General features: G+C 42.6%; 2 protein-coding genes across 5 annotated transcripts in view; one reads left to right on the top strand and one right to left on the bottom strand.

The window, feature by feature from the left end:
• Positions 1–18,389, top strand: part of sh3bgr (SH3 domain binding glutamate-rich protein) — a 192,267-nt gene extending 173,878 nt beyond the window's left edge. For all 4 annotated transcript variants that reach the window (XR_007964415.1, XR_007964424.1, XM_052078623.1 and 1 more), the window contains one exon: positions 18,380–18,389. The gene's annotated coding sequence lies outside the window, so the exon portion shown is untranslated. The remainder of the gene's footprint in view (positions 1–18,379) is intronic.
• Positions 112–22,137, bottom strand: atm (ATM serine/threonine kinase). Its single transcript, XM_052078323.1, has 63 exons — positions 21,995–22,137; positions 21,525–21,639; positions 21,290–21,408; positions 20,544–20,689; positions 20,250–20,414; positions 19,973–20,138; positions 19,390–19,628; positions 18,948–19,117; positions 18,672–18,841; positions 18,219–18,590; positions 17,489–17,668; positions 17,278–17,379; positions 16,938–17,172; positions 16,727–16,858; positions 16,517–16,642; positions 16,344–16,433; positions 16,058–16,235; positions 15,691–15,884; positions 15,536–15,615; positions 15,247–15,402; positions 15,097–15,172; positions 14,790–14,932; positions 14,570–14,681; positions 14,326–14,496; positions 13,244–13,419; positions 12,932–13,169; positions 12,622–12,737; positions 12,229–12,355; positions 11,908–12,131; positions 11,617–11,791; positions 11,097–11,255; positions 10,826–10,958; positions 10,646–10,741; positions 10,397–10,568; positions 10,177–10,318; positions 9,776–9,952; positions 9,488–9,665; positions 9,311–9,416; positions 8,721–8,879; positions 8,450–8,558; positions 8,233–8,321; positions 8,034–8,136; positions 7,644–7,792; positions 6,958–7,062; positions 6,760–6,879; positions 6,437–6,671; positions 5,973–6,143; positions 5,705–5,824; positions 5,362–5,579; positions 4,742–4,949; positions 4,509–4,634; positions 4,292–4,432; positions 3,933–4,071; positions 3,727–3,809; positions 3,184–3,324; positions 2,555–2,671; positions 2,284–2,433; positions 1,961–2,126; positions 1,688–1,774; positions 1,493–1,607; positions 872–935; positions 596–738; positions 112–373 (listed from the first exon to the last, which is right to left on the bottom strand). Exons 2-63 carry the CDS (start codon positions 21,594–21,596, stop codon positions 193–195), a joined length of 9,252 nt encoding a protein of 3,083 aa, XP_051934283.1. The 5' UTR covers positions 21,597–21,639; positions 21,995–22,137; the 3' UTR covers positions 112–192.
• Between the last annotated feature and the right edge of the window lie 47 nt (positions 22,138–22,184).

The raw sequence follows: 22,184 nt of genomic DNA, 5'->3' as shown, positions 1-22,184 counted from the left end.
ACAAGCACAACAAGCTTTGTTCACTTGTCTAAACACACGGGGCCACGCTTGAGTGCACAGTGCAAACACTCCAAATATCAAGTGTGTATTTTTTTTTACAGCTTTGTTTTATGTTTTATATCAGCCATAGTTTTCATTTTTAATGTAAAAATGAACATACGGATAATATAACCTCCTGTTCTGGTGTGACATCTACACCCAGGCCTGCCAGCCTGGGAAGAGCCTGCTGAGGTTTTTGTGGTCCATGGCCTGTTGGATGAGCAGATTGACCTGGCCGCCCACGGAGAGCACCGTCCCCCCTTCCACGCCCTTCAACTTCTCTTGCAGTCGCAGCAGCACTCGCTCTGCCACCTTGTTGAAGTTCTGGCTGTCACTGCGCCGGGAAGCACAGCAAGTGAAAAAAGAACAGCTTGAAAGGAGACAATGGCCAGCAATCATCTGTTTTCTGCAAATATTATTTAGACATAGCGAAGATACGTACACTGAACAGAGACTATTTATACGATTAAAGAAAAGTGTTATCAACATTTGCCAATGAAGCGCTTTTATTGCACAGGTGTGCCTTAGGCTGCCGACAATGAGGTAAATGAGCTACCTGTGTTTATTGTGGTTGTCCAAGTCGTCACCTCCCATGGTTGAACTGAGTGTGGCGTTGAGCTCCTGTTGCTCGTCGTGCTGCAGGTTGAAGGCTTTTAGGGGGTTCATGGTCCAGTCAAACAAGGGGTCGTAGAGCAGCACCTATGAGACAAAACACGTGGGGACACGCAGCCGCGGTGTTTACAGGACTCGGGTTTAACTAAAAGAGACACTGGGCGCATTTATTTCCAAGACAAAAATCAACCAGCTGAGTGCGAAAGAGTTTTTGTGGTACCTCCACGATGGTCAGCAAAGCTTCTTGATAGCTTCTCATCACCCCCATGGTCTTCTCACAACATCTGAACAGGAACAAAATGACATTTAACGCCTACATATAGCTAAATCCAGAGTGAAACTCTTGTTATGGATGTATTTCATTTGGGGTTTTCATTAGCTCTAAGGTATCATCATCAAAATTACACCCTCACCAAAAAACATCATACATCTTCTCAATCTCGTTATAGTGAACCTACATGATATACAAGTTTCACTTTTAGAATGAAACTGAAATCAATTTAAGGTATTCTAATTTTTTGAGAATCGACAGCAACTGTTCATAGTTACCACTCACTGCTATTTGACTCCTAATGCCTCGTGTAAATATGTACATGGGTATTTAATTATTCTTGTGTGCGGCAGCTATGCTATTCTGCTCCAGGGGTGCCCAAGTACGCTTCACAAGAGCACCAATCATCAAGCCTGTTTCAGATGTCTCCTTCCTCTTACACATCCGATTCAAAAGTGTCGTGATCAGACTTCTCAGAGCTTGCTGATATGCTGAATGAAACCTTCGAGAACAATGACCAACAGTCACATATGACACTCCAATCACAGTCAATTCTCGCCTCATCCTGACCTCCTGAAAACTCCCTCCACTCCAGTGATGCCCATTCCATCGACAATATCCCTGGAGAGTCTGAAGGGGACGGTCTCGGGGGTGGGCAGAATCTTGCCTTGCTCGAAAGCCACACCTGCACAAAACAATTAAGCTGGACCATGGCAAAAGGTACCGTACCTGTGATCGCAATGAGAGTCACACAAACGCGGTTACCTAAATCAATATGCACCAGCTCAGCAGTCTGCTCATCAATTAAGATGTTCTGAATGTGCCGGTCACCGAGGCCAACGATATAGCCAACTGTTGGTCACAAAACAGTCACTTCATTCACCCGCCATTTCAAAACATCTCAGCCTTGGCACTGTCATGATGAAAATGGAGATCTTACGTCCACATGGGTTATTTATCATAAGCTGTTGGCAACTATTCTAAACTGCTGTTTAGATATGATGTGTGGCAGTTAAAGGTCACTTGCTATCCGAGTACCGATAGAGGAAGTGGCCACGCTGCGGGTGTAGGCCAGCCGCTTTTCCATCCACACTGCGGGGTCCACGAAGCGTTCCATGCAGAAATATCTGAACACGGGCTTGAAGTTTTTGCACACCTCGAGGTAAGCTTGGAGCTTCTCGTCAAAGCCATGTTTCTGTGCCTCCTAAAATGACAGAATAACTTTAGTTAGCGACATTGGGACATAATTTCAGTATCTGGACTCTTTGTGACATTTTTGTTTGGTGGTGTGAAAGTCTTGCAAAATATGTGCCAATAAAGGTTGGGAACCACTGCCCGGAGCAATGCCTACGAGGTAGTACCATCATCTTCTTGCGGCAGGCGAGGCTGGATGCATCCTGCGGTCGGTATCGTTTGTGAGCCCCTTTGACGGGATCCGCAAGGTACTCTCCGAGAGGAATCGTACCGGAGCACCATTCCAAGACCCCGCTGCACTGAGAGAACGGCACCACCTTCAAACGAGCATAAAATTATTATTGCCTGTAATGAAAGGAAATACAGGAAGTCCTTCATTTATGACGGATTTCAGTTCCGCTAGTGGTGAATTAGTACTCGAGTCAAGTCGCTAGTGACCTTATATCTTCTGATATTGAGCTTCCTCTTGTGAGTGTCAGTGTTCCGCAGCAGCAACATGGAACACATGGCAAACACCTGCTGCATGACCGCATCTTGCCGCAAGTCGTCTTTACCCTGTTCACAAGGTGAGAAATCGACACGGTTGACACAATTCCAATGATCATGTGTTTCCATCGTTAGAAATGACGCAAAATGCTAACAATTGCACAGGAATGGAAACTTACAAGTGAAAGCTACACTTCTGCAAGTCATTATTCCATTAAGACAGTGTCAAATAGCAAACGATTAGTTTTGACTTTTCTCACTCACACAGATACATACACATTCACACACGCACGCGCACCCTTGATGACATAGGTGCGAAAAGGTATTTCTGATCTGTAAACGTTGTGTTTGCTTACACACAGAAACGCCATCAATTATTAACGGAAGGTAAAACGAGAGACATCATCAATCAAACAGATGAGGACATGGGACTAAACCAGAATAAACATTTCGGAGAAAAGGGGGGAAAAACACTAGTACATATTCGTCGTGACTGGCACCCAACTTTACCAGAACCTCAAAGCCAGATTTGTACATGCGCTTGTAGCGCACACACACTTTGCAAGTAAACATCCACCCACCTTGACCAGTTGCCTTCTGCTCTTGCCATCAGAGCCCACACAGTCTATGATTTTGGGCAGGTTGACTCCTCCAGCCAGGTGATAATGAGGCAGGAAGGAATGGACGGTCACTACATCATCATAGCGACCTGAAGGATCGACCTATTGAAGCAGAGGGTTAAACTATTCCAACAGACTTGACACATTTGGTGTTATGGGTTCTCAGGTCAAATATGGCATAGAGTAGAATCATGGAACTCGAATGGTTATGTGGTTAAAAAAAAACAACTGAAAATTCCAAAGTAAATGTTTTTCTAAATAAAATACTATATCAAGGTAACAACAATATGAGCATAAAAGGAAAAGGTGCTAACGGTACTCAATGGGAATATATTTTTTCACTTGATACTTGTATTGGATTATAAGTTTTACGAAAAGGCTCATTAAGAAGATTTAAATTAAAAACATAAAAATTAATTTCCATTATTGCCTTTGAAGAAAAAAAAACAGTCCAAATCCAAAACATAGGCCCCCTACAATATGTGTTCAATTGTCGCCAAACACCTTGAGCTCAACAGTGGGAATTGCAACTTCATCCAGGTCTTTGACTTGATGTATTGGCTGATCCGCAGGAATGGGAATTGCCTCTGTAATGGAACAGAACTGAAATGAGTCCACTGTTACCAGACATTAATGTTTACGTTCACTAACTGCGTGAAGCGTTGGAAATCCCTATATGTACTGTGTGCGTGTAGAACTATTTTACTCACTCTTCTCTACCTTGTGCCTGCTGGCATCCAGATAAGCAAGTGTGATATAAGCGTCACATAGTCGCTCAATACCCCGGATCATCTCGCCTCTCTTTTTCCTGACGGCACTGATGATCTTCTGGGCCACATTGGAACGCTCCTGCAAGGCAAAATATACCTTATGTATGGTACTGTATTTGTTTTTTTTTTGTTTGTTTTTTTCATAGTTGCAAACAGATTGAATGTGAAAAGACACCACACTTAAAAAACATCCAAAAGAATCTTCCCAATAAATTCAGAGCAACAAATTGCAGCTACTTTGTGTAAATTTAAGGGTGCAATCAAATCAATGAGGTTTCCTTCCTTCATTGGGATCCTACCATGTCAAATGGCGAAGACTGACGTGGAGCACTCTTCGTCAGCCGACTAGTACAAAACTGTTGGTCCTTGTTGGCGTTGACCAGGGCAAAGATGATGAACAATGTATGATGAGGGTGCTCAAGACAAGAGCGGAAGATCAACTGTGAGGAGATAAAAGAATAGCAGTCATACTATCGGTACAATCATACGGATCGACTGCTGCAGAAACTAACACACTTCACTAAGGACGTCATGGAAGCCCACATCCTCTCTTATGCCAGATGCCATCTTGGTTCCCATACGCGCAGCAAGCTGATACATAAGAGGTAGAAACTTGTAGGAGGGGATCTTCTTTACTCCTTTCTACAATGTTACAAAAAATGATGATAAGTCCAGGTTAATAAAAGAGATATATACACCAGGGCCTATGACCCAAAAATGATAAACCAATTCAGATGTGACTGACAAACCTTCATCATGTCATTGACTACTGTCATGTCAGCATTTTCCAGCCAGAGCGACGCCAAGCGGAACACCCATGTGTCGTGCTCCTCACCTTGCTCCAAACACTGTATGTAGTTTTCTACAGCCTTACACAGGAAGCGCTGTCTGTCTGCCTGCAGGTTGGAAAGGGCCTTCTCGTCCAGCTCCAGCTCTCGTTCAACCTTTACTGTATACCTGATTCAGAGAAAATACAAGCATGTTTCTGCCAATTTCAAAATTTGGCACCAAAGTCTTGACAAGATATAAAGGTAGTACAGTGATTGGTCCAAATCCATATGTTGAAATGATAAATATTGACTGGGACACAACCCTTGCAAATCAGGGAGGAGCTACATTTAGCCTGGGTTGTTCGTGGAGTAAGGGAGAGTCTTCCCAGTATGTACACGTACACATACGGGGTACATTCAAATCATCTCGAAGCCATTTCTTTCAGGGTAATAATGTAAGATGAGTTTAAACGCATGCACGCACAGACGCAAGCGCACACACGTACACACTACCACCACCTCTATCAGCAGCAAGTCAAAGTCCTATCAGTGCAGAGGAGAAAATTAAGTACGATAAAAATACAGGAAGTTGTGCAAACCTGTTTTTTATTACGTTACGCTCTTTCATTAGATCCACTTCTTCTTTAGCCTTCTCCAGCAAGGCCTGCTTATTCTCAAACTCTGATGAAGTCATGTATTTATCAATGCTCTGGTACTGGGCATCTGAAAAACGAGCCAGCGACAGGAAGGCCTCCATTCGCTCATTCTGAAGCCGAGCGTCCTGCACTCCGGATTCAACTTCAATTACCTCAACAGCCTAAGAGAATATTACAAAAACAGACATGTATGTGTTGTGGTAAAAGGTTATGAAGAACATAGTACAGGTATTTTTGGTTTCTTTTGCATTGTGAGTAGAGGGTAAAAGTGCACGCCAGCTCTCACCCTCTCCAAGTACTTCTCCAAAATGACTCCAGGACTTTCCTGGCACGTTTCAGCAAGCCAGTTACCACAGAGCCTGAGGCACTCAGTGTAGATCGGTGCCAGAGCAGGATTGAAGTCAATCTGTTGATCAGACACAAAAAGACAACAATGAAAAGAAAATGATGGTAAGACTTTTCTTGTGATCAAGACCAAGTTAAGGTGCTGAAAGTTTCTCTTATTCCAGCAATCAACTAGCCAGGTTGTGAAGAAGTGTTTTCAGTTGTCTTACATTTTCCTCAAGCTTCTGGATCATCTGTTTCAGAAGGCCGAGAGCCAGACTTTGTTCTCCCTTGACCCAAAACACCTGAGCTTCTTCCAGTTGCCAGAGTGATACTGGTGATGATGATCGGGGGTCGTCAACTCCTTGCTGCTTCATCTGAAACACTGCTCGCTCCGCCAACTGGACACAGGAGTTAGCATATATCGGAGAGTTTTAGTCGACTACAATCATAATAAATTGCGAAAGCAGGTTCACCTCACAAACAAAGCACAATTTGGACCAAGCAGCACACCCTTTGAAATTCAAATATTGTACTTGTACTTCAAGTATTGTGCATAGTAATTAATCATATATTTTTAGGGTACTATATTTTAGCCATCTTATTAGCTGTGGCGCCCAGTGAATATTCGCAGGAGGTTTATTTAATATGAGGATACCTGTAGTTGAATCGTTAAAGTTTCTGCAGATACTACCTGTGTGTTCCCTGCTTTCCGAGCCATCTGGCACAGTTCCAATAAGTGGTCAGTAAGCACTGAGCTGAGATACTGAGTAGTGTTGGGATCCACCGTCCTGGACATCAGGGTGTTGTAGGACACAGAACGAATGGCCAAGATGGGCTCCACCAAAGCAAAGTCACTGTTTGAGAGCAGCTGGGAGTGCTGCTTCCTCTGGTTATGCACATTCTTAACAGTCAACTCTGAGAATGATCTGATAAACAAAAACGCGGTGTGCGAGAGGAGAGATTAAAATTGCATTTTTAACAGTTTTAACACTGGCACTGATATTCTGGAACTACCTTGTAAACAGAGGTTTGATGCTCTCGAGCTCCCTGAGGCTCTGCAGGTTCCGAAGGGCTGGGTACAGTGAGGACACTGCCTCCAGACTACCTTTACACAGCTCCTCTACTTCTCTACCCCTGAGAGGAAAAAAGAGCGATATTCTTTGACCATCTGATAAGATGATGTTATGTTAGGACCAAAAAAAGGCAATTCACCTCGCCCGTTTGAGACTATCATCAAACATGGAGAACTCCTTGTCCCTCAATGCTTGCAAGGCGCAGAACACAGACTCGTGGAAGCCCGGCTTGTGTTTATCACTCCTGACATTCATGAAAAACACCAAGTTACCCTGCACTCTATACTGTACAAACCCAATTCCAGTTAAATTGGGACATTGTGTTAGACATGAATAACAGCGGAATACAATCAGAATGCGGGTGCTAGCCTGGCCTGCCTGCAGTCCACACCTGTCTCCCATTGAAAACAGAGACTGTTGAACAGCTGAAGCTCTGTCTCAAGAAAGAGTGGGAAAGAACTCCACCTACAAAGCTTAAACAATTAGTGTCCTCACTTGGCAAATGTTTTTTGAATGTTACAAGAAAAGATGATGTAACACAGCACTAAACATGGTCCTTTCTCAGCTTTTTTGGCACGTGTTGCAGTCATAAAATTCAGTCAAACTTAATGACTATTAGTTATAAACTTTAAAGTTTATCAGTTTGAACATGAAATACCTCATCTTTTTAGTGTAGTCAATTAAATATCGGTTGAACATCATTTGCAAATCATTGTACTCTGTTTTTATTGATGCTTATCACAAGGTCCCAACTTCAGCGGAATTGGGTTTGTTCTCGAGTTAATATTTATTTATTTAATTCAAGGCCCTTCGTCCTCCCCGTACCTCTCAGAAAGCTCACAGTCCCACTGAGTGTTTCTCCAGGCAGCCTGGAAACGGAGCTCCCTCAGCTCAGCTCCCCACTCCACCCCTTCACTCTCCAGACCCCTCATGTAGGTGGTGAGGATGCTACTCAGACCAAAGTTCTGCAGGCCCTGTATGTGTGATACGTAGTTCAAGTTCTCAACAACAAGAGCCTTATACTCAAGGTCTGTAAAGTATTGTCTGTCTTTCAAGAAAATGTACTGGTAAGGAATAAAACCAAACTATGTTAGCAAATAGCAAATACATACAACAACTTGCTAAAAAATATGTGTTTATCTCCTTACTTGAAATCATTGTGTAAATTCAGACCCATGAGACTACATCTGACATGGACTGGTATGTTTAACTTGCCTCCACAATTCCCACTTGTCGAGTGACATCTGGCAGGGTCGAGTGAAGATCGTATGAAGTCAGAGCCTTTCCCCACATAGCTTCATGCTCGTATGTTCGAATCCTGCAGAATTAGTTCGACAGACTTTCGTGAGTCTGATCAGTTGCAGAGAACATGTCACATTGAAAATAGAGGTCTGATCACAAAATTATGTATTACCTTGTCAGTGGACTGGTCATTGTTTCTCCTCCACAGCCATAAAGACTGTCAGGCTCACCGATGCTCCGGTAGACGTCAATCAGCAGTTCCTATGATTATGTAAATCTAATTTAGTCTTTTGTAATGTGATGAATGATTTGATAAGCAAAGCTCATGTGGCTAAGAGAAAATCTAAATAATGTTCATTGAAAAGTGTCATATCTGACACATGGTTGACCTGCAAGCTGATGTTGGAGTCCTCCATACTTTTCCCGGTCAGGAATGAGATGGTGAGATTTTGGCTGTTTTCTTCAAAGTTGATCTTGCGTGTTGCTTTACCTTTTGTTCTGCTCATTCAATAGAGATGCACAAACATGACAAAAGAAAACTATGTTGATTTGCAATGCAGCAACTCTCTAAATATTCTGAAAAGTGATTCATATGAAATGAATTAAACCACAATTTCCAGAGAATTAATCTAACAACGTCATTAAAATGTATATACATACCTGCGACTGTCCTCCAAATTTGATTTAATCTTATCCACATATATCTCAGTGTAGAGCAGAGCAGTGAAGTGAGCAGAGCATGACTGAGCAGATTTGGCCACCTCCAAGTAGTTCAGGTCCAGCCAGAAGTTGGAATCACACACTGTGCCAGAAGGCTTGCTAAAAAATGGATATGCTTGTCATGGTATAAGCCTCCGCAGACTGACGTAGCTTTAAAGCACTGTATACAAATAGTCAGAGGTGGACATCGTCAGTCAGTCACTAAGTTTCCGTCAGTCGTTCAGGCCGACCCAAAGGTGAGTTAACATCTGCGAGACTGGAGCGAGTCTCAGAGTTATTAGAAATCTCCAATAAAACCAGTTAATTTTGGGGGAAATGGTAGCTAGAAGTGCTGAAAGAAAGATCAATGTAATGACAAAGTCACCAATAAGTGCAAGGCACGACTAGCTCTATCCCAGGTCAAGCAAAATAATGTGAACTTTGAGACCTTAGATCAAGACAGATGGGAGCTTATTCAAATTGTGAAAAATATTTACCATGTATCTCCTTTAAAACAATATGACAACGACATGAATAATATGAATGCAAACCTATCCGATGTCAGCGGTCTCTGCTGGTGTCTCAGATAGTCAATAACGGCCAGCATGGTACGCAGAGATGCCTTGTCGTACAAGCCTTGGCTGGCGGTGTCGGTCTCTGCAAGTAATAATTTATGCTCATGACAGGAAAACTATAAATCACTCTCATCTGTTTTCAATTCATTATACCGGAGTCAATGTTGAGTGGTGTGGTGGAGCGGCTCGCAGCCTGAGCACTTCGGGAACAAAAACTGAAGAAGTCTTTGATATGGGTAGAGAGCAACTCTCTCCAGGAGCCCTGACTGTCATCCAGGAGGATAGAATGAATGATGAGGGGCAACAGCCTCTGGCAACAGTCCAAGTTCACCTATCGACAGAAAAGGAATACAACAGTAAATGACAGAACGCTATGACACAAGGCTCTTTTTTGGTCAAAACTGTGAGAAGAAATTCAAGTTTGCTTCACAGACTACTTACCAGACAAAGAGGTCGGGACAGTAGGAGAGGCTCACATTTGACTCCTCCGCTGTCCAGCAGAGCAGCGCACAGAGACTTCAGCCAAACTGTGTGGCCGCCCATCTGTGGGATCCAAAAGTCTTGGTTCTCCAGCTTCTGCCTGGCCTGCAAACTCTCCTCAGAACTCATAGTAGCCACCTGAAGAAAATATGAATTTGACCTCTGTGAGTTTTGTCACAAACAGAAGGAACCTAAAGATAAGATATCCTTTATTCGTCCCACACTGGGGAAATTTAAAGACGATAGGCAATAGAATTTTCATGATTCAAACAGTTTCTTTGATATCGTTCTTTAGGCCATCTGGTTAAAACTGTTGAATGTCACCCACATCCCACCTGTGTTATCAGTTGCCATAAACTCACCTTCTTGTTAGCTTTTCTAAATGGATTTAGGTATGCCAACATGGGGTCTCTACTGTGTTTGTGCTGGTCCCAAAAGTTGATTCCAGACTGAGTGGCAAGGATGTCTTTCACAGATTGAGCTGCTGCCTTCCTCACATCAATACTACCAGCAAATCAGAGCAGAGCAGTCATAAAACATCTCCCTTCAACAGATTTTTCAGAGATTAAAGACATGCCTTACCACTGGTGAGTGAGGGAGTCATTCACACAGTTAAGGATGATGTAAACACACCGAGAGTCAGTGGAGGGGAAGATGGTCATAGCCTTTTCATAAAGAGGATCTCTGCCGTGGAGCAAGACGATGGTGGAGAGATTTACAGGCCCCAGTTCTCCCAGACTACTTCCTGCTGCCTCTGGAGGAGGACGTTACAGTTTGAAAGTGAAAAGCACACTGGTTTCCTGTTGCCATGCACTTAAATTAGGAGCATACCTAAAATGTCAGCTCCAGTAGGGTGGTTGGTTGCCAGCTTACAGAGTTGCAGCAGATCCAGAACCAGCTTCACCAGGATGCTGTTTGTGGGCTCAGCTAAGGTGGGCAGACACAAAACTGTATCAGGTCATGTCTAATAAACGTAGAACATATTAACATGAAATGCATGTACTGTCCTACCATGGCACTCTTTAAGCAACTCCCTTATGTCTTCCTTGTTGTCATGCAGTTTTTGGGAAAGTTGCCGAATTCCCTCAAGTCTGGTCAGTGGTAATGAGTCAGAAGGTGTCATAGACAGGAAGTGTGATATCTCCTGTAAATCAAGGAGACTGTGGCAGTAAAAGAGAGTACTACGGAGACAGATTTACTCCCAAGTTATGTCCAGCCATTCCAGCACACAAATACAAAATAATCACATGTAAAAACATGGAAAATACAAGAAAATTGTTACCTGTCTCAATGTGAAGGTCCCAGAATTGTATTTGAGATCGTTCTGGACAGAACGTAGCTCTTGGAATTCAGGCAGGTCAGGAAACGGTTCCAACTTACAAATGGCTGCCTTCAGTTTGTGTTGATTTTTTATGACAAGAAATTTCAATAGACTGAGCACCTGGAGGGTCACAGAAGAGAGACAAATAAAGGTGAGGTTGCTTCAAAATAATATGAATTATAAGAATTCTCCCCTCTATCCCCTCACTTTTCTACCATGTACAATATATGCATCATAAAAGCACTTTCAACGGATTTGTTCTCATTCCACACATAAACAAGGTGGCCACAACTTTTTGATCACTTCCACAATCAAATAATATAAGGTACAGCTCCTGTATATCAAAGGGCTGTATATACAGTACATTATGAATATTATTGGCACTGCGATTGACCAGCAAACAAAATGTCAGTTAGGAAAAGTTCTAAATTTTGTCAGCACTAAGCTCAATGTGTGAGAGCTTTTCATATGAAAACATTACCTGCTGTGAGATAGCTGGCTGGCAGGTCACTTGTGCAGTGAGAGTACCAACAATGACCTTTAGGTGGCAGTCTAGAGCATCATCGCAGAACTGCAGAGCAGCCTGACACACGGCAGTCAAGAGGTCACAGCACAGGGACAAGCTTCGCTTGGAGACCTCATCACACTGAATTGGCCTGTGAATGGGAAAAAAAAATCCTGTAACCAAAACCAAGCCATCTTTCAGGCTCTTGTACCAGATACAAAGGAAGAGTATGATTTTAGGTGCATCATGCATAACATATCAAGTGACCTGTGGGTGTCTGCATGCACCAGCCAGCTGTTGATATGGTGGATGAGTGTGTATATGATGTCCCTGAGGACAAAAGCCCATGCTCCTCCAAGACCGTCTTTCACCTCCCTGAGCAGCAGGTTGACAAAGAGGTGATACATCAGGAGGATGCGATGACGTTCATAACCGTTAGTTGTCACAGCGGCCTTTTCACATACTGCCAGCAGAATCCTCTGAATAGATATCTGAGGAAGACCAGGACAAAAGGAAGAGTTTCTCAAAGAATATCCAAAATATGATAAACAAGATAAACAATGTTATCATCGGATGAGAACATCTTACTGGCGTTTTTGACAGAATGGCTACCAGGGACTTGTGGTTTGAGCTGTGGCATTTGCTCAGATAGTCCAGTGTAGCTTTGATGACCTGAGAGCTGAAGTAAGGTGGGTTTGGGACAGGGTCCAATTCCCTAAAAAGAGATTTACATTGGCCCTTTTTAGTAAGTTATTTTGTTGAAAAGAAAACAATAATGGTACAGAATGCAACTACCGGTACTTCAGCCCAAGTGAGAAAATGAAAAAAAAAACTGACTGAATAATCAAATATAGTGGAACCTGCATGTAATAAAAAAATGGTCTACCCCTGAAAACACTATCTCACAAAAAGGTCACCCATTTTCACCATCGATTTTCAGTATTGAAAATAAAAGTAGAGAGAAAAAAATGACCCCCATACCCTATAAAGCGTTTCAAGTCTCCTCTGTCCTCTTCAGAAGCACCCCTTTCATAGAGAGTCATTAGCAGTTCGACAACTAACTCCGGTAGGTTACTGTGTATCAGGCAGTCAATTTGCTATGACAAATGAGGGGAAATATCACATGGAGTATCATAAATATGACATAAATATCATCATCATATCTTCCTGTTGCAGCATGAGAAAGCAGTTGATGCTGAATGTAACACAATGTGGTTAAACTCAAATGCACAAGAAGTAAAATGCAAGATTTAGATTAAATTTTGGTCTAAGGCTATAAATTCACCTTTACCTGTTTTCCCAAACAGTTTGCATCTTTGAGCAGGTCATACACACGGTGGGCCTTCTCCCTCTGTTGTGCTGTCTCTTGGCCAGACAGCGCAAAGTATGGTAGGATGTTGACCATGATCTTGGGGAAACAGTCAGCCAGAAGCTCTCTCCAGTCCCTCTCAAGATACCGGCCAATAGACTTCACTTGCTCAAAGTCATCCAGGAAGACGAGGTGCGGGATGAGCACCTGGTTGGAGGAGCTGCAAGCAGGCAAAAGGATGCTAAACAAATGCTGGTTAATATTGCGAGGGATATTCAAGTTTTACTTTCTAACCTATAGAAATCTTTGAGCGTGCCATGGTCGAGTAGAGTGAAAGGGAAAGATTCAAGTGTGTAGCTGTCATCAGACTGTCTCTGGGAGAGCCATTCGGCAACCAAGTAGTACAGGTGAGAGCTGACAAATGATTTCATCTTGTTGTAGCCGAGTGCTTTGGATACGCTACACAACATCTGTGACAAAAGCAAAAATGTTGTAAAGGAAACCCTTTTTGCACATTTTTCGATGCAATGTAACCCAGTGGCTACAGCTTAAATTATACCATCACCATCTAACGAGATGCAAGAACTCTAAATAAAACATTCTCTTATGTCAAAGAGGTAGAAATTTAAGAAGGTGTATTATAGTCTGCAGCAGAATAAATCTTACTGTGTTTTTTTTCTAACACTATGTCCCTCTAAAAGGGGCACAAAAGTAACCAAAACATAACTCCAGTTAGTGTGATACCACTGCAAACCACAATTCCAATAAGGATATAATTCACTTGTCGCTCTTCTAATACAGTTAATTGACTTACACGCTCACTTAAACTCCATCTTAACGCATACATTAAAATCCTCAACCATTCATTCATTCATTCATCTTCCGAGCCGCTTGATCCTCACTAGGGTCGCGGGGGGTGCTGGAGCCTATCCCAGCTGTCTTCGGGCAGTAGGCGGGGGACACCCTGAATCGGTTGCCAACCAATCGCAGGGCACACAGAAACGAACAACCATTCGCACTCACACTCACACCTATGGACAATTTAGAGTGTTCAATCAGCCTGCCACGCATGTTTTTGGAAGGTGGGAGGAAACCGGAGCACCCGGAGAAAACCCATGCAGGCCCGGGGAGAACATGCAAACTCCACACAGGGAGGCCGGAGCTGGAATCGAACCCGGTACCTCTGCACTGTGAAGCCGACGTGCTAACCACTGGACTACCGGGCCGCCCAATCCTCAACCAATAACTATTAAATGCTCTAATGTCCTTAAATATATTACCCTCGTTGGATTATTAATGTTTATCTGTGCATCCATCTACACAGAGTATAACAGTTGCAGTTTAAAATGATAAACACAACATTTTTGGTATTTTACCTTCTTAATGAGGTGCTCCTCAATATTATTTTCCTTGTAAGACTGGAAGAGGGCAAACAGGGTCTGTTTCTCGCAGACTGGACTACAACACAGCACAACTGACAAACTCTTCAGCAAGGTAGCCTTTCGGTTGAAAATCTCATCCTGCTCATCATCAGTTGAGCTGCTTTTCTGAATTTGATGATATCAACAAATAAAGCATACACAAAACAAAGGGGTGATAAGACCTATAAAGTTATCATACCACAGGTGTCATGCCCTCTTGAGCTTTCAAGTAAATGTTCTCAAAAACTGCTTGTTGGTCCGACAACATCTTTCTCTCGTCTCTGTGCTTGGGTCTCATGTCCAGAAATAACCTAGACACAAAGCATCCCAATAAAAAAGACATCTCAAGGTTGCAATATAAATATTTGGCACTGCAAAGTGAGTGAGTATCGTGAGATAGCTTTACGGCTTTAGCATACCTTTCCAATGACATTGCCACAAGCATGCGGACTTGGTGATGGGGATCCGCAAGGAGAGATGGAAGGATGACAGACACTGGACGGTCTTCCTCTCTTTCAGCCTCCCTGATACTCAATATGGCCCAACTGCAACATGGGTCAGCCTGGAATAGTGTACATGGCATAATTTTAATCTTAGCATATTCAGTGGTAGCAATAGGTGTCCCTTACAGCGAAACAGAATGAACTGTCTTGCAGTCTATCATCTATCACTGACGTGTAAGGATCATAACCTTTGGCAAAACTACCATACATTCTAAAGGCTTACCTCGAGTAGCGCAACCAGACATCGCACTAAAGCAACTCGGACAGTGGCTGTGCATTTCCCCGTTTGGCTCAGGTAACTAAAACAGAACACCGGCATAAACCTTGTGTGTTTCAGACCACCTATCGATCAAATATTCACAATGCTACAGACCAGAACCCTGACAGCACTTGTAGCAGGGAGCCCTGCACATGCTTCATCTCTAATTGCATGTCGTGGGTTCGCCCCAAGCTCCTGATGGAGGGCAATAAAGCCACAAGAAGTGCAACACATATCTCCTGATCCTGACGATACAAAGAACACAGGTCCCTGTGAAGGGAGTAAAGCACATTATTTAAAATACACGCTAAATCATGGCATCGGTTTTCAGTTTTATGTTTTGCTAAAACAACTAACTTTAAAAACAGGAACAGAGCAAGTAAAGGCAAAAACATTTCCCTACGCCAGAGGACGAAGCAGAGAGTCAAACTCTTCTGGAGTGAGGGAGTCCTCAGTCGGGAGCTTCTTTAACAGGACAAGATACTATAAAGAGAAGAGACACTTTTTCTTCTTCGAGTTCTTGTGCTCAAAAACATTGAAAGTCTTAATGACACCTACCATGTTGACATGCAGGGCTTTACTAGGGTCAATCTGCTCCACCAGCAGCAAGAGCTTGCGTCGTACCTCCTGAGGTTTATAAAGTTGGCCATGGACGGGGTGAACTGAGCCGCACTTACACAAGAACTCCAAGATATCGAGGAGAGCAAGATCCTGGTGGACCAAATGCTCGTCAGCTAACAGGCTTTTTGCACCTACAGAAAGGACATTGTTAAATTTTTGCTTGAGCTTTTAAACTCATTTAGAGCATGGGCTAATGGTATGAATAATAAGGTTCATGCTGCTGAGCGGAATTAAACAATTTTTTTCAACAATGAATGTAGGTACAATAAACTGAATGTAGGCAACTGTGGAGAATCCCTCTTACCTGGTCCACTTGACATTTCATTGCTGTCTCCTCCCCTTGGTCTCTGAGTCCCACTGTGGAACTCCTCATCATCGAATAGAGGATGGTCGTCTCCATGCGGGGTTCTGGTCATTTCCCAGTCATTATCCGTAGGTTCGTCTTCATCTACAACTGAAGCTCTCGGGGAAACGCTGCTGAGCTGAAGATATGGGGGTGAGGATATGGACATGAGGATTTTAATAGAATGACTGTTTTACATGCAAAACTGTGCAAAGCACTTTAAATAAAATGAAGGGTGACTTTTTACCATAATTTTGTAAATCTCTGCCAGCTCTGTGATAAAACCCGCCGGGAGAGCCATTATGAAAAGATGAGAGGAGAATATGCAAATATTTTCCTATTGAAAGAAGATGAAGTTGCAATTAGTACAAATGAATATTATAATGGTCAATATTAAAAAAATAAATACATAAAATTCACCTTGTTTTTTGTTGTGGCAGAAATAGTGCATAGCCTAATGACAGACCTCAGTGTGGTCATGGTTAATTCTTCACTCATCTTCACTTTCACGCTCGACACAAATCCACTTAACTCCTGAGCCAGGGTCTTGAAACAAGACATACTTTAACTAAGGACACAAAACTCGAGCAATTAATGATCACTTAAACCTGAAACTCTTTGAATGATCACCTTAGCTTTCGTGAATAGTTGGGAACGCTCTGCCTCATCCTCAGTGAGACAGCCTGTGGAGACGTAACCTGCTTGAACACCCGTCAGCAGGCTTAAACAGCGCAACAGGCACTCTGGGGTTGTGGACTGACTCTGTGGAAGGTCAATGAGTGTATAAGTTTTACCATGATGACTGCACACAAAAATGAGCAAGCGCAGTTTCAAAACTCACATTAGGAAAGTAGCAGTTAAGAAGGTTGTCGGCGACACAAAGAAGAGACTGCTCCAACTTCTTTTTGAGACCGCCGATGGCCGTGAAGTGCCCATTAGTTGACGTCACCTTGGACTTCTTGTCAGATCCTATGCTTCGTGCCAACTCCGTGTTAAAGCTAAATTGCAAGTACAATCTCTCAATCTTGTCCAAATCTTCATTAACACCGAGTGATGTGGACACTTGAGAAGAAGCACTACAAGAAAGAAGAATTGAAACTGGAATGATTCAAAGAAAACCGAATTTACGAACATGTTTTTTTTTCCAGCCCTTGCTCATGTGAGAGCACGTTTCTTCTCACCCCTCTACTCCCTCAGAACCGAGAAGGAAATTCAGGCCAGCACAGGTGTCTTTCAAGGTCAAGGAGACCAGGATGTTTGCTATTAGATTGTGAGGAAAATCGCTGTGGAAAACCAAAATTGAATAAAAACTTAAGAGGACTAAAACATAGAGGCATGGAAGGAAATAACACGACATAAAATATAAAAAATATATATAAACAAAACACCAACCTGCAAATGATGGGATGAGGCCTGGAGTTATCCTCCATCTCCTCACTCTGATCTGTCATCAACAACCAGCTAATGAGGGTTTCCTTCAAGTTAGGTGACCCTGATCCATCTGGGACTCCCAGGTGATCCTTAGGGACCGGACACTTCAGAAGAGCTTGGGCCAGACCAATCACAGAGCTCCTGGAGAGAGAAACACAAAGTTAAAGGACTGCAACATCAATGTTAATTAGCGTTAGCACAAAGCTAGCAGGATGAAATTCTAACCGATATGGCTGTTTTAAATACACAAAGTGTAACTGTCTTTGTCTTATGTTTAGTTTGGGAGTAAACTTAAACTGGGAGAGTGATTAAACAGTTTGATGAATTGTTCACTGTCGTATAAACTGCTACTATTGTGAGGTGTGTTATGTTCACTGCCACCATACAGCACTGATAATTAAAGTTTGCGCTCAAAATGTCATAGCATAAAATGAATAAACCATCTGAATGACAGCTTCGATCTTGAAACTCATAAGTGGGGTCATTTGTATCTCAAGGCACTACTTTAATGTATTATCTTTTTATTTATTACTGTATATGTTTTATGTTTGATCTTATGTTAAATCTGTGGTTGTAAAGTGGTCTATGAACAAATACGAGGTGAGGGTGCCTCTCAGTCTAAGTCAGGAGAGCAGTACAGAAAATGTACAGATGGATCATGTTTCAGGATGAAAAATGAGCAGTGACTCACTGGGATGGTTTACATGCTGATCCTGAGAAGAGCTTCCAAAACTCTCGATCCACATTGACCAGTCCACCGTGGACAATGGAGACCAGTAGGTCAAGGCTGAGAGCTTCTAACTGGGGTGAGCTCACACGGCGCAGTGTCAGAGGCCATACCCGACTCCAAAGTTTGTCCAGCTCTGGCTTATAAACTCTGATCCTTTCTGGAAAATGGGCTTGACATCGGGCTACCTCGCGTAAACAGCGCAGTACGTACAGCCCCCTTTCTCCTCTCCGGTGTTCGGCGAAGAGCTGGTGCAACAATGATAACAGTGGGACTGTCGCTTGGCTGGGTACCATTGATGGGTAATTCGATATGAGTGCTTCTGTGATCTGTAGCCTGAGAGTTGAAAATGAAAGCTTTTATTTTCTCTCTCTAGAAATCTGTTATGCGGTCAAATGTGCGCTGTACTGTCCATACCATGGAATGATATCAAAGTCGCTACAATGAGGTTGCAGGCGGTCCAAAAGAACCTCCCAACTGAGGTCAATTCGTCGTCGCTTGCTTGGTGTTCCACAGAGGGAACTAGCTATCAGGGAAGAGGCCTGCGTTGCCTCAGAGATCTGAGAGTCTCCGTCAGTACTGAAAAGCTACAACATGCAGCAAGCACAAAAAGAATCAACTTTGCAAACACCTAATTTGGCTACATGTAAAGCTTCATTTAATTCATTCAACAGCTGACGTCATCTTTGTTACCTGGTGACAAATATCAGCTGCGAGCTTGATGATGTTATCTTTGACGGCGATATGTCTCATGCCAGTGACATACTTCCCTCTGCTCCCAATATGACTGATTTCTTTAACTAATGCTTCATAGAGGTTGTACAGCAAATCTCGCCACCTGGCCCAGTCCTCAGCATGAGCACCTATAAAGTAGAATAATGTTATAAATTTTACAATTCATGGACTGGACCTGCACCCAGAATAAAGACACAAAAAGGATCGTATTGCACATTATAAGGAAGAGATATCTTTTGGGTTGAATATTTTCTTCCTACAATTCTGGACACACAATATACAACCAATTTCAAAAGCAGCATAAAAATGTTCCAAATATCGTACTATCAACCCAGCAAACCGTTTACCATTTTCATGTGATAACATGTACAAATCTTCCCAATGCTCTAAATCCAATGACCTGTGTCCTGGGTCTTTGCTCCTTTGGGATGATGGATGCAGAGCTGCAAGTTGAAGAACTCCACAATGTCCTCTTTGAGAGCATCACTGGGCCTCATGTTGGTCCAGACATACAGTATTGATGGGAGCAGTTCCTCCCCCAGTTGACACACCCTCATCCGACAGTTCATTGCCACAGCTTTCAAGAAGGTGTTAAGAGCCGAGATAACATGCTCCAAAACAGTCAAATGTTTCTCATGCCTGATGATAACAGGAAAAAGACAAGAGTTACACAGGTACTGTACCATATTTCCTCACAGTTGACCATTACAGAAGGACTCTCAGTCATGGAGTTCACCCCACCTCCAAGGTGGAGTAGGTCATATTAAAGTTAATTACAGCTACCCTAATGTTATTTTCTTAATCACTAGATGGAAGAAGAGGAGATGTGTGTCTATTTAAGGAGCAGCATTTATTCGAATGGGCTACGCACCCAGTGAACAATTTGAGGTAATAAAGTAAACACTGGTAATAAAGTAAACATTGCTAAAGGAGGATAAGGCGCTAACTATATCGTAGATTCAAAGGGTTGAAAAGTTACTCACCTTGCATTGAGCAATGCCTTGGAGAAGAAGCTAAACAGGGTTTTATTGAATCCATCAGTCTGCATGCAGCAGCCCCGCACCACCGTGTTGATGACCCGACTTACAAGAACACGGTTAATGGATTTGGATGAGGAGGTAAACAAGCGGCTGTACACATCCAAAAGACCTTCAGCAAAACATCAAACATCCATTGATAATTACTATGAATAAATTCCTGTTAATCAATTAAGAAAAACTCAATAAAACATGTTGAATTCTCATTCATTTTTCTACTGACTGTGCCACTGCTGTGGAGTGATGTCACACCAGTACTTGCGAACAGACAGGATTTCCCTTAGAAGCAGGTTGCTGTAGTCTTTTCCAAAGGCTGAACAGCTGTATGAATTTTGAAGAACGTCAATCACATGCTTCAGCAGCTCACTGCACTTTAGCCGAGGCCCACCTGAATAGCAAAAAAAAAAATGACACTACAATACCCGCCACACAACGACCAGAAACGTAGCCTATCCATTCAGAGCTCTGCAATAAGAAAAAGGAAACCTCACACCTCTTGCAAACAGAGCATCCTTACGTTTGTTTGCGTAGCACACAAAAAATCTGATCAAACTGCTTATTTCAGACATCTTCTTCTGCCGGATGGCCAGCGTTGTGGTCGTGACGTTGGATTTACTCGATTTCATGGTTTCAGTCTCCCGTTGGAGGTATCGCTGCAGAAATCTTCAACATCAGAAATTAAAGAACGTGCAGTTGAATACTGGCAGATTAACATAATACAACTAGTTTGGGCAAATTTCATCAACACAGCTACAATTTATAGATACAGCATATCAAATTCAAATAACATTAACAAACTAATCAAATATCATATTAAAGACAGCATTTTTATGTAGATTGTAGAATGTACAAAAATCAAAGTCACTAGGAAACATGTAGAGTGATCCCCATTGCAGATTGGCATTTGCAAATTAACCCATCCATTCACTAATTAACAACAACAACAAAAAACACCTACAGTATTTGCTGTTTTTGTGCTAAGGGCCAATTTTTTTTTTTTTGCTTTGGTGCCATCATACTGCATCTCGTTGCCAAGAGACCATGTTGAAGTGAGAAGAGGAGCTTCAAATTGGCAAAAGTAGTACTTTGCCACTATCTCGATGCATCTAAGTGCCAAATATCTATGCAGTCTTATTGGCATCAATAGGCAATTATAAACCTATTTGGGCGGTCAGGGAGGGATGTCAATTTGTGGTGCTCAGTCCCTGTCCTCGGCAATAGCAGCGGGAAACTGAATTACTTACACAACAATCAGTGTAATACCTGAAAACAGCATCCCATGTGAGTTGTTTGGAGCCTTTGGTTTTAGGCCCCGAGGTACGATCAAGTTCTTGCACAATCTCTGGAGATCGTATGAGCTTTCTGAAGCGTTCAGCTTCTTTCTGAAGGCATCAAGCATAAACACAAGAAAACAATGTGTCAAGTGGCCCTGGACCATAAATGCACCATTGGGGAACATACTGGAAGACATTTTTATATGCTGGTGTGACTAAGGTACCTTCCTCTCTGTAACCTTGTCATTCTCTAGTCCCCTGCAGCACACCAAGAGATCAGAAAGAGCCAGACTCATCGTGCCTCAAGTGGAAAATACAACTGTAAACATATGAGTCCACCTACAACACAGGAAGTTCACATTGCATTATTAGTCCCCCAAAAAATCTAGATCTACTGTGTTTTCCAATCTTTATTCAATTAAATCTAACGCAAAACCCCTACTGGAAAAATAGTTAATAGTTAAAAAGTTAATAGCAAATTAAAGTTAATGTCAACGTTGTCTCTTTTCTCCATTATTCTATTGTAGTTGCACACAATTACTACTGCACGTATTGCTCGTGTGATTAGCTGTGATAGAAACTTCACTTCACTTTAACTTCACTTTGGGCCTTGTCCTTAAAACCCAGAAGCCCGCAGAGCACAAAACCATATTAATTCGAGTCATAAAATTGCTACGCCGTGCTCTCAGCTCACCTTCCGTCGCGATAGTAACACTTTTCCAACGACCCATCACAGAGTACCACACAGTCGTTAGTTGAGATGGAACATGTGAGCCTGCTGTAATTCCAACATTTCCATCTTGACATGCGTAAAAACGTAACAGGAAATTCCCGCCTCCAGAGTTACAATTTCCGGGTAGTACGACACTCCCCGTTATGACAAA

The sequence above is a fragment of the Hippocampus zosterae genome, chromosome 10 (genome assembly GCF_025434085.1).
Source record: "Hippocampus zosterae strain Florida chromosome 10, ASM2543408v3, whole genome shotgun sequence".
Lineage (NCBI taxonomy): Eukaryota > Metazoa > Chordata > Actinopteri > Syngnathiformes > Syngnathidae > Hippocampus > Hippocampus zosterae.
This window is presented reverse-complemented; position numbering and strand designations above follow the sequence as displayed.

Coding starts and splice junctions, on each gene's coding strand:
- atm (XM_052078323.1), bottom strand. CDS start 21,596: ATGAGTCTGGCTCTTTCTGATCTCTTGGTGTGCTGCAGGGGACTAGAG. Junction 10,742..10,825: donor GTTGCTTAAAGAGTGCCATG/GTAGGACAGTAC, acceptor TGCCCACCTTAG/CTGAGCCCACAAACAGCATC. Junction 8,322..8,449: donor ACTCCAACATCAGCTTGCAG/GTCAACCATGTG, acceptor ACATAATCATAG/GAACTGCTGATTGACGTCTA.